This window comes from Microchirus variegatus (assembly GCF_963457635.1).
Source record: "Microchirus variegatus genome assembly, chromosome: 3".
NCBI classification, from domain to species: Eukaryota; Metazoa; Chordata; class Actinopteri; order Pleuronectiformes; family Soleidae; genus Microchirus; species Microchirus variegatus.
In genome coordinates, this window is record NC_139804.1 from 33,355,277 (window position 1) to 33,366,920 (window position 11,644).

An 11,644-nucleotide genomic window follows, 5' to 3' on the forward strand; every position below is an offset into this window, starting at 1 on the left:
TTTCTCAGCATTAGTACTAGTCCTGCTCATTGTGACGCATTAACAAAGAATATCTGACTAAAATGTCACATATTTTATCTTAGTTATACATACAAACAATCAATAAGTGTCCAGTCGATATTTCACTTAGCTCGTCTGAGCTGCACCACTTTTATTTTGAAGGCAGATGCACAAGACTTTTCGATATCCTCCGGAAACTGACATCTTACTATTTTACACTTCCGATATTTTTGTAACCGGGAGTTTGTTGTTGGAAATGACGACTCAGCTGTTTTAAGAGTAAATAAAAACTGTCGATCATCAAACAAAGATTTATTGCAAAACAGATGTTCAGCAGACATGTTGTGAAATCAAATCAAACACGTCAACATATATGTATTCATTTAAAAAAATGTAAAAACAAAAACGATTTAAATATCGACTTTAATAAAGTGCATCAAACCGAGGAATTATAAAAAGGTTGTTTTTTTTTCTCAAATCTTTATTAAAAAACGTGTTGATTTGTGATGAGGCGTTTAGGATCAGCTGGAAATCTGTTCGGAACGAAGAGGTTCAGGATGTTTATGCTTGAAATCTCTTGATTTTAAATGCTTTAAAAATAAAAAATAAACATTTAAATAAAGTTGAAATTGTTTTCTTCTTGTGACAGTGTTAACGGCCAGATATTGATCAGTGATTGGTTCATATCGGCTACAGTCTGAGGTAAATGATTATTGCTGGTGAGTTCAGGGAGTGTCTGAACATGTCGGTTACAAGCTGCAGTGAAGGCAGCATGAAGGCCACTCAGGTGATGTCTGCTGGTTTCTACTTACTGCTCAAATGATGAATTACAGGCCATGGTGTGTTCAGGGTCAGTCCGAGTTAAAGGTTAAGCTCTATGATTGGACAAGGATTTCTGAAATGCACACTGGGAGTTGTAGTACACAGTTTCTTCATGTTGAGAAACATGGAGCCATAACAACCACACTCATCACATCAGAGGGTCAAATCAGGATCAGGTGGAGAGAGTACAGTCACCCCAAACACTATGATCTCCAACTCCTGATCCTGTATATCTGTGGAGTGAACATCCGGTTGTGACATCACGTGCGACTGACAGGCCAATCACAGCCCGAGTCATTACGCCGACACGTTTACGTTCCTCAAAGCGATGGCGGCAGTCGACCCAGCAGCGGCAGCAGAAGCAGTTGCCGTGGCAGCAGCAGCAGGCTGCGACAGCGTCGGAGTGGAGCTGGCGGTGGAGGTAGCAGTCGTGGATTGAGGTTGGCCGTTTTGATTGGCAGGGGCTGAGCTGGTCTGGAACAGGATCTGCTGTAATGTCCGTCTGAGGTTTGGATGAAGACGGCGTTGAGTCTGGTAGAAAATCTCCACGGCAACACACTTCATCACCCCGGCGACCATGTCCTCGTACAGCGGCACCGTGTACATTCTGGATGTCTGTGGACGGGAAATCAGTTTTTTTCACTGCCTCAGCACTGGCAACAAAACCACACAAAGTATTCCTTTGACTGTAATGCAGTATTACTACAGCGTCAGCCGTACTCTCTACTCACGTGTTTGTGCAGAAAGACTCTGACTCGTTGCAGGTCGGGGTAGAACGAGTTCCTGACGATCAGCTGAAGCCACCGGATCTGAACCTCAGCATTTAGGTCATCGAATAGGGACGAGTAAGAGGACGAGAGATGCTGCATCACATCTGGATCAAAGGCAAAAAAAACCAAATTCATGCCGGTTAAACTGGACCTGAATCCGACCAGGATTCATAATATGATCACACTACTTGAAGTACATACCTGGGGTCTGAGGAGAGTGGTCCAACATGCGGTCGAGGAACAGGACAATCTGGAAGGTGTTCCAGGCTGAGAGATCGAAGGTCGTCAGGGTCTGCAGGTCGGGGGGATCACTGCTCCTCCATAGGTCACACAGATCCTGGACTGGGTGGATCAGAGTGCCCCCTGCTGACAGGTCTGGTTCATACAGAGGAGGTCCACAGCCGCTGAGCCACCGCTCAAACTCCTGGCCTGAGGACAACAGGGGGCGGGGGGTCAAACACGCTGTGACATCACAATGACATCATCATCTTTCACAGCAGGAGTCAGTGTGACAGAGAAAGGGAGGCTGGTACAAACACACACACACACACACGCGCGCACACACACCTTCTTTGTGAGCAGCATCCTGCAGCTCGGGGAAATACTCCAGGAAGTAGTCGATGAGGTCCTGAGCAACTACGCTTTTAAACTTGAACTGAGAGATGTAATCCTGTGGACACACAACAGACCCCACCCCCCAGGTTGAAGTTGACCTATTACCCCCTGTGACAACTTGTATATTTTTATATAATTGTGTGTGTGTGTGTGTGTGTGTGTGTGTGTGTATATACAGACCCTGAGGAAGCGGTCAAAGCGCCGTGTGTCTCCACTCAGCTGCGACAGGTACGATACGAAGCAGAAACCTTTCTCATAGGTAAAGAGGTTCATCAGAGAGCTCGGGTTTACACCTGAGGAGGAGGGGGAGGGGTCAAGTCACTTGTACGCGTGTGTGTGTGTCGGCATTAACTATTATGGTGAAGGACAAAGATAACACTTTGCGAACCCTATCAAAATGAGTGGAAATCAGTGCTGTATCTGTCTGTGAATGCGTTTTACCTGACTCAAACTTGACCTGCAGTTTGCTCACAGGGTTGTTGTCTCCTAGGAGACGCAGCTGTCTGTGGAGGGCGTCCAATCTCACGACAGTCTCCAGACAAGTGAATGACTCACCTGCAGATGAGGGGGAGAGGACAAACACAACTGTACTGACACACTGTATGCAGTATATTTTGCAGTCTTCCTACTGTAGAAGAAATCATGAAAACGGAATCATTTTGGTGTGTGGACAAAACCAGACATTTGAGAACATCATCATTTTCATATTTGGGAAACACTGATCAAGATTTTCTCACAATTTATAGACAACTAATTGATTAATCAAGAAATTATTAAAAAAAACAATCATTAGCTGCAGCTCTAGTATTTATAGTGCTTTTTTCTGTAGTGTAACCAACAGTGTTGTTAGGAGTATTTTCAGTGGTGGCCCCTGTAGTAGTGTAGTGTAGTAGTATTAGTTATAATATAGTATCTGCAATTTTCGCAGCAATATTTTCAGCAGTATTCGTACCGTATGCCTCCGTCGTGATCCTCCTCTGTGCGTACGTTGCTAGTCCTTCACTCAGCCACATTTCCTCCCACGTCGCGTTGGTGACGGCGTTTCCGAACCAGCTGTGTGCGATCTCGTGGATGACGTCGATCAGGAGGAACTCGCTGCTCTCCAGGATGGAGGCGATGATGAAGGTGAGGCAGGGGTTCTCCATGGCAACGATAGGGAAGGACGGGGGTAGGAACACAATGTCACACCTGGGGGAGTAGGGATCGTTTAACCTAGCGTCTTTGATCGTGGTCAGCGGAAGCGTGACTGAACTCACCTGCCCCACAGGTACGGGCCAAACAGCTTCTCGGCTAAGACCAGCCAGCGCTCCACATTGTCACCCAGCTTCTTCACTGCACATGACAACAAACATGGCTCCGCCCACACTCGACTCCTAAAAACAGAGGTCAAAGGTCACAAACGCTGCGGGTCATCACAAGCACAAACTGTAAAAAAAAACGAAGTAGAACCAACCTCGGGCCGACATCGACGTGCTGCAGCTCTCCCGCCACCAAAGCTACCAGGTAAGATGGAACTGGAGACTCCATGGAGAACTGGAAGACCCGGTCAGGTTTGGAGTAGGAGCTCCTAGACGCACTCATCAGGACGGTAACTCCCTCCGGGACCTGCAGATCAAAAACATCTGTATGTCTGTCTTCTAAGCACCTGTTGTTTCAGACGTGAGAGGTCAAAGGGCGGGACTCACCCTGACAGTAGCCGTGTACGTGCTCTTGACAGCGGGTGTGTCAAAACATGGGAAGAATGAGCGGTTGCACACGGAGTGACCCTGCGTGAAGACGAGAGGCCGAGACTGACCACAGGTCAGCTCAGAGTCCAGCCACCAGATCTAAACACACATACATAGAGTCGACATCATCATCATCATCATCATCATCATCGTCGTCACATATGTGTGTGTTTGAGTGATGGGCTTACCGCTGGCCCATCAGTGGTGGTGTATCGGACTGTGATCTGGATCAGTCGACCTGGTTTAACAGCGGTGGTTGGCAAGCTGATGTTGAGCGATGACCCATAATCAGTAAAGGGATCGACGCGATATGTGAGTGAGACAGGATCCTCCTGTCCCGACTCTGGGACCTTACAGTCTATAGAGTGGATTAACAGAGACGGGTGGGAGTCCAAGACTAGGGTGTTGACCCCCGGCTGGACTGGGATCAGATCCAGAACCAGCCAGCCGCTCATCTCCTTCACAGCAAAGTTCAGCCGCAGGTCTAAGTGGAAGTGCTGCAGCTGGAAGCACCTGAAATTCGACGCTGAGGCCACATCCACCAGGGGGCACCGTGGAGACCCAGGACCGGGACCTGGGCCTGCTGAGGGCTGACTGGAGTCCCCAACACAGTGAGGCACAGAGACAGGTGGGGATTTCCGGCAGCAGCAGAGTGAGGTGGGAGTCTGGTGAAGGTCTGCCATCTTGAGCTAAACCTTAATTAGACCTGGAGTAATTGCATCAGATGACACCGAGACAGGAAAGACCAGGTCCAGCTACATTTAAATCCAGGTCTAAACCAGAGACTAAAGCCAAACTACATTCAAAAGCTGTTTAAACCAAAGTCAAGTAAAATCTGACTGTAAACCTGAGATAAATAAGGACACTTGTGATCCAGACTCAATCTTAGACTTGGACTACCTGCTTCTGGACCGTTACCAAAGCCAGGACAAACTACATGTGTGTTCCCTTTAACAGCATTATATTCAGACCATTTACTCATGTTGACCAAACCAGTCTGAGAGTGCTGACTTCACAGTGACTGAAGCATATCCAAAACAGAGCAGTAACCAAGTGTAATAGCAGCCTGGATTTAAACCTAGTTAAAGGTTAACTTCAATCAACAAAGTCTTCAGAATTAAACCAAATTTAACACCAGACTACACTTAAAACTGGACTAAAAATCAAACCACAGTCAGAAACGTATTCGTGGAGGTGGCCAATGTAATATCTAACTGTAAATAAACAGAAGAACAACTGACTTATCTGGTTCAAGTACTGAGATACAGTTTAACACGGAATCCATTCAAACTATTCCTCCAGTTTCCACTTCCACAGCATACATTTAACCCGAGTTAGACTGAGTCAGCCCTGTCAAACCAGACCAAGCCACATTCAAACACACCAGAGATATGAACAGTACCACACCTGAGCTTAGTCGGGTTAAACTTTGTGCGAATCCGAGTTAAATCTCCACGTTAACCCGAATCAAAGCTCCATTAAAACGACTGTGAACTCCGTGTGAATCTAAATGTAAACCCGGTTATAATACATATAATGCCGGATTAAAACTTCGCGTAAACCCGGGTTAGCTGCTGTGTTAATTAGCTTTTTTTCTTAAGCTTTAAAGCATCAGGCAATGACTGTGACTCGGGTTAACAAACCGGGGTAGCAGCGAAGGCTAATTAGCAGAGTGCCCGTAGCATTAGCACCAGCGGAGTTAGAAAGTCAAGTCAAGCTGAAGAACCAGACACACAACGGCTGCTCCAGGGGACCTCAGCCCGGCTCCCTGCTCCATGTCCCGGTCACAGGGTCCAGATCCTCCTGGTAGGTCTGCTGGAGACCTGGACGTGGAGCGTGTATGTCCGTGTGTGGAGGACAAAAACGGGGACACGGACAAAGACAGGATACTGTTGTCAAACAAAAGACGGAGGAGACGGAGAAGACAGAAGACTACAGAGAAGGAGCCTTTCCAAAACAGGAAGTAACAAGAGCAGGGAAAAGTTTCTGTAGGGGGGGGGAGGGGGCGCTGTGGAGCAGCTGTGACTGCGCCAGGTTAAAGGTCAACACAGGGGGTGAGCAAAAGAATAAACAATACACAGCTTAGTGCATGGTTAAAGGGACAGTTCAGGTTTCTGTCCTGTGTCCTGTGCATGAGACATTCAGACAATCATGACTACACTTTATCTGACTGTTAGACAGACTTTTCCAAGAGGAAACTGAAGTTTATGTCACTTTGTAAACCACTCACTCTCTGCCAAGGTACTTTGAGGTCAAAGTTCAGTTTCCTCTTGGAAAAGGCTGTCTATTAGGTGAGCCTTTTGTCATACACCTTAAACCTGACTGTGTCAGTAACCCATACAACAACCACACTTCATAAAATATGCATATTCTTTTAGTGTGTTTACAGTAAAGTAAGTGCAGGCAGCAGAACACCAGATGTTTAAAATCAATGCATTTTATTGTTGTGAACAGCACAGAGCACCAATGTATAATCTTACATTTTTGTATTGGCAATATTTGTAATTAAGTCATGCTGTTAAAAAACAACACACATTGGAACTCTAAATTTCAGTTCCATTTTTGATAGCTCTGTCCATCCATTACTGTGGCATCCTGCAAAGACACGAGGACAAACAGGAAGTACTTAAGACTCAGTGTGACAGCAGCAGAGACAGCAGGTGACAGGTTGTCACACGGTCACATGCTTCATCCTGATCATTCGCCACAGGAAGTTGCAATTTCCACGCTTGAGTCCAATAGCAGCAGCAAGTAACATGAAGAACATCAATGACTGTATGGAGACATCAACATAGATAAGACTGATGTCAGACGGTGACCAATGGTCAGCATAGTGCAGTCCTGAAATGAGCTCCTGATTGTCTCCTGGATCAAAGCATCGATTTCTTGCAGAATGAGACTCTTTTCACAATAAATGGCGTATGTCTTGTGAGGCTCCTTCACAACAAAAGACCAATGTCTCATAATGAGGCTCCTACACAATAAGATTACAATAAAAGCATCAAATGCACATCTTGTCTACATCTCACCTGCTGTATATAAATATCACCATCCTCCCTGGGGTTTGCTGTTATTTTGCAACAGTTCCTTCTTTGCAACGCAGCAGTCCAGGCTCGCATCATTGCGGGGCATCATGGGAACTGTAGTCCTACCGTGATGCGGGGACTGCAACCTGGCGTCATTACTGACAGACAAAGGACTTTTTTATTGTCCAACTACAATATTTATGTAATATTTGGATTCAGTGTGTGCATGGAGTAGACGTGAAATATTTCCAACAATAGCGAACACGTTTTTACATCTAACTGAATGAACTATGCACAACTTTCAAGTTCTGAGATAACTCATTTGTTGGGTTCTTTCAATTTTCATCCACACTGACCAAATAAAATGTCAATTGTTTATCAGTGTGTACATATATAAATATATACACACACACACGTCCAAGTAAAGACCACGATGGCGCCGGTATTTGGTTGAATTATTAAGTATCTGAGTTGAGAACAGGAAAAATCATTCCTGAAATTGTGTGAAATACTGCCCTTTAAATGTTGTATTTGCATGCAGGTGAACACAAGTATGCATGTTCATCTTGTCTCCACCAGTCACCCCTCCCTATCCACTATCTGGGCATATCTGTGCCATTGTTGACTAATATTAAGTTCCCATTAAAAAGACATCTATAGGGGGAAAAAAAAGAGCATCCACAAACGTGAAGGAGCACAGAGCAAGAGCAAAACACAGATGACCAGACTTTGGCCATCGGGCTGCTCCTGCACCCATTGTCCCATGGTTTAGTCTGATCCAGTGGACATGCGTGATAAATGGAGGTATTGATCAGCAGGATCATTAATAATTATCAGTCAAACAAGGACGGACACCACCAGCTTGACCAATCTGATCATTTATTGTTTCTGTACAAACAACATCAACGAGTGATGAAGGGTCCTTTTCACACTCGAGAAGGATACAGCATCTGAAAGATAGATACATACAGTTACCAATTTGGATTCTACAGATCACACACACAGAACATGCTTCCAAACTCTTTAGTCTATTTGCTGTACTACCCTCTGCACCATAGATGTGCACTACCGCATCCACTTGTGTTTAATATTATTATCATTGTTGCACAACGCTTTTAGAGGTGGTGGAGAGCCATAGCACAGCGACCGCACAGATGTAGTGTTTCATATTGTGCAAAAAAATTAAACGTTCAGTGATGCTTTACTGAACTGAAGTCATATTGACTCAAAATGGTCCAGAAAACAGAAAAGGCACATTAAAAACTAATCTGATTGTAGCAGACAACTTTGTCATACAGGATCAGTTCAATTATGTATAGCACTACTTACGTGTGGTCAGAAACAAAGTTATCATATGATAAAAAATTGACATCAGTTACCAACTTCATGCATACTTTGTTTGCCATTATTGGACAGCAGGTTTCACTATACTGATGATGCATTGTTGCAGTCATAATCCTGAACCCGCCCCACTCTGACTGAGACTCCTCTCTGACTCACCACTCTGATTCTGTGTCCCATAGCTTTCGCTGGCAGGTTGCTGCCGAACTTGGCCCGGACCATCCCGCTGTTTCCGTGAGCGCGGGTCACCTTCCCCCAGATCACTCTGGTCTTGTTGGGGCTGCCACCCGGCGTCACTGTGTTCCTGCACAAACAATCAAACATTTAATGCCTCTATACATTCAGTGTCCACAGAGCATTACATACACATTGCAGTCACACTTTACAAGACTGTGGTCCCTTCATACTCAATGAGGGTCCGCGTGGGACAGGTGTTTCACCTGATCTCACATTCTGTTATATCTCAGTATATCATAGTGAACTGGAGCATAAGAAATCAACATCTGCAGTTTGAGCAGTCTGGCATTTGGGACTGCATGTGAAAATCTGCAAAAGGTCCATCACCAAGGATGATTAGTTATGTGGACCATTGCGGACTTGCAAACAAGGAAACTATACACTTCTTGATTAAGGGTTGGTTCTGTCTGTGCATTTTATATTACCAATTCTGTCTGTACTAGAGTGCAGATTCATGTTTAGTCAGGGCCAGATTGTACAGAGTAATGAGAACTCAAACAGAGTAAATACGCTAAATAAAAACACTACTTCTGATTCACAATATTAACAAAACAACTCAAGTAGTTGTATGCACGGCGATATCATATAGTGTCATCTCTACCCCTGATAGACTTTGTTTCTGATAAAGTTAATACCAGCTGGGAGTGCAGCTGTAAATCTGTGCAGGGATGTGTGCAGTATAAACAAACATTGATAATAACAGACCAACTAACACAACCAGATACAAAGCTGATCGTTTCAAAAAGGGCCGTTTGTCCTGATACTGTGAGAAGACTATTCCATACACTGCGACCTGACAGAATATATTGTGATCCTTTAAAGCTTAACACCATAAAAAAAGACCCATTGAAACTGTAGACATTCTTGATATTCTACATTGGATAGGACTGTTGCAGAAATTAAACACTGCTGTAAATAGTCCGCTGCAGAGGATGACAGCCACAACTACACATGAGAGCACCTTGTATTTACACAGGTTCAGAGAAACAGCAGCAACCACACAGGCGGCTTAAAAGACACCGTGGCCCTTAAAGAGCAGTAAAGAGTGACAAGCTTTTGGCTTCTATACTTGGCTGAACCATTATTCAGTGTACGATCATAAAGTTATTACTGCGCGCGCACACACACACATTTGTGATTAAACATTCTGTTCAACATACAAGATCAGATGAACTCAGTGACATCTTACTTCTTGGCCTTGTAGACATAGGCACAACGTTTGCCCAGGTAGAAGTCGACCTCATCTCTGGTGTAACATCCCTCGATCTTCAGGAGCGCCGTGTGCTCACGCTGGTTCCTCAGACCACGCTTGTAGCCGGTGAAGATAGCTTTACTCCAGAGTCTGAGGTGAGAGGCAGAGCCACGTCAGTCACAACGACAAAAATCAAACAAAACAGTCTGCATCAGAGCCTCAAACATGGGTCTGGGATCAGCTTACCTGCCAGGCATCTTGTGTTCTCCAAGTCAGTTCACCTAGAAAAGAAGGAAACATGACTTCAGCTAAGGTTTTTACAAATAAAAGTCTCTGTTTGGTCAAACTTTTAACACTATTCTTCAGTTTTAACAGCACCTGCCCACATATGTGACAGTACAGGTCACACCGGTGTGAATAAGAGGGAGCATATTTATTTGAATTAAAGATTTGAGGAGTAATATTCCCAATTTCCACAGTACAAAATCACGTTGTATGACACCAATACTCACAGCATGGACACTGTGAGAATATGGGGTGCGTGTTTGAATGCTGGACTACAATTGTCAGGCGCAGAACGCACATATCAGTGTGTAGCATTATTTATCAAAATGCCGACTAAACGTACTTAACTGTACCATTTTGCACTTAACGCTCCAGGGTCGGACTTCCGTCACACACCGGGGAAACTTACACATTCAACGGTTAGCTCGTCTAAGGCTAACATGGTAACCTAACCGGAGGAACCCGGAACACACGGACACCGAGAGGACCGGGTTTGAACACAGGTCTAATTAGAACTAAGGCGAGGACCGGGTTTGAACACGGGTATAATCAATACTTAGCACGCGACTGTACAAACACACAGACCAGGACGTGGAGCTCATTTACGGCTCCTCCACCCGTACTGTCTCCGGTCTGTTAGCCGCAGTTAGCGACATCCACAGTAAATCTCCGCCATCAGGCGGTCCACACTGCCACAGCGCGGCATGGTAACGTGGGACATAATGTTCGGTCTCTGTCGGTGAACATCGGCCCGAAAAAAAGGCAGAATTCTGGATTTAATCACAAGTTTGGCCATCATGTTATGATCTTACCGTCACTGCGGGAAAGATGGAGGAGGGAAAGGACGGTCCTGAGGAATGCTGGGTGATTATCGAGAACAGAGGTGTCCGCTGAGCTGCCTGATCAGAAATATTTGTGTTTCTTTACATTAGAGTCCAATCGCTTTAACTTCCACCAAATACTTCGTACGTGAAACTCGCAGGACAGACGGAATTATTCTAATAAAAATATCATAAATATAACGATGGTTGTTATTATAGAATTAATAATAAAAAACTTTCACAGTGGTGTGCGCGGAGCCGCCTGTTCAAAAATTGTTAATTTCTTTAGGTTGATGCGTCAAGTTATTTATGAAATTCACGGGTCTTATTAGTTTATAACAATACTACTACTACTACTAATAATAATAATAATAATAAAATAAATCAATAATTATTATTTTAATTATTATTTACTTATTTTGTTACATGTATATATTAATCATGGGATGATTAAACACTAATGTATTCTATATTATAATTATAATATGTGTTTTATCTTAAGTACGCACAGTCTGATCTGAGACACTGCTGCACACACTGACATGGTCAAGGACACACCTGTACAAAGTAAAATAACCAACATCTCTGGAAACAAATGGGGAGAGTATATTGTTTAACAGGATAAAAATGTGATATGGTGAAATTATTTTATCTTAAGACAAGTTCGGTGAGGTATACTTTAAAGTATTTAATTCACACCTGAGTCAAACTGAACACTGATAATGAGTTCCGAATTTGTAATCATCTCATATCAGGACACATTTTGCCATTATACTGATAAGTGTAGTAATGTGAAGATGCGTAATAT

General features: G+C 44.1%; 2 protein-coding genes across 2 annotated transcripts; both read right to left on the bottom strand.

Annotated features, from left to right (window-relative positions):
* Nucleotides 1–244: 244 nt before the first annotated feature.
* On the bottom strand, nucleotides 245–5,055 carry rnpepl1 (arginyl aminopeptidase like 1). The gene is made up of 11 exons (XM_083887188.1): nucleotides 4,123–5,055; nucleotides 3,893–4,033; nucleotides 3,661–3,812; nucleotides 3,464–3,580; nucleotides 3,160–3,395; nucleotides 2,649–2,762; nucleotides 2,388–2,500; nucleotides 2,160–2,262; nucleotides 1,794–2,021; nucleotides 1,554–1,696; nucleotides 245–1,437 (listed from the first exon to the last, which is right to left on the bottom strand). The coding sequence occupies exons 1-11, from the start codon at nucleotides 4,615–4,617 to the stop codon at nucleotides 1,120–1,122; spliced, it is 2,160 nt and encodes a 719-aa protein (XP_083743314.1). The 5' UTR covers nucleotides 4,618–5,055; the 3' UTR covers nucleotides 245–1,119.
* A 2,771-nt stretch (nucleotides 5,056–7,826) lies between these two features.
* On the bottom strand, nucleotides 7,827–10,899 carry rpl35a (ribosomal protein L35a). The gene is made up of 5 exons (XM_083886147.1): nucleotides 10,828–10,899; nucleotides 9,977–10,011; nucleotides 9,728–9,880; nucleotides 8,461–8,605; nucleotides 7,827–7,910 (listed from the first exon to the last, which is right to left on the bottom strand). The coding sequence occupies exons 2-5, from the start codon at nucleotides 9,985–9,987 to the stop codon at nucleotides 7,887–7,889; spliced, it is 333 nt and encodes a 110-aa protein (XP_083742273.1). The 5' UTR covers nucleotides 9,988–10,011; nucleotides 10,828–10,899; the 3' UTR covers nucleotides 7,827–7,886.
* Between the last annotated feature and the right edge of the window lie 745 nt (nucleotides 10,900–11,644).

Excerpts from the sequence above, each read along its gene's own strand:
- rnpepl1 (XM_083887188.1), bottom strand. The coding sequence starts at position 4,617 with ATGGCAGACCTTCACCAGACTCCCACCTCACTCTGCTGCTGCCGGAAA. Across the intron at positions 2,763-3,159 it reads GATCACGACGGAGGCATACG|GTGAGTCATTCACTTGTCTG; the intron begins GTACGAATACTG and ends CCTCATCTGCAG. Across the intron at positions 1,697-1,793 it reads CCACTCTCCTCAGACCCCAG|ATGTGATGCAGCATCTCTCG; the intron begins GTATGTACTTCA and ends CCTTTGATCCAG.
- rpl35a (XM_083886147.1), bottom strand. Across the intron at positions 8,606-9,727 it reads TATGTCTACAAGGCCAAGAA|GAACACAGTGACGCCGGGTG; the intron begins GTAAGATGTCAC and ends TTGTTTGTGCAG. Across the intron at positions 7,911-8,460 it reads TGGGACACAGAATCAGAGTG|ATGCTGTATCCTTCTCGAGT; the intron begins GTGAGTCAGAGA and ends TCTATCTTTCAG.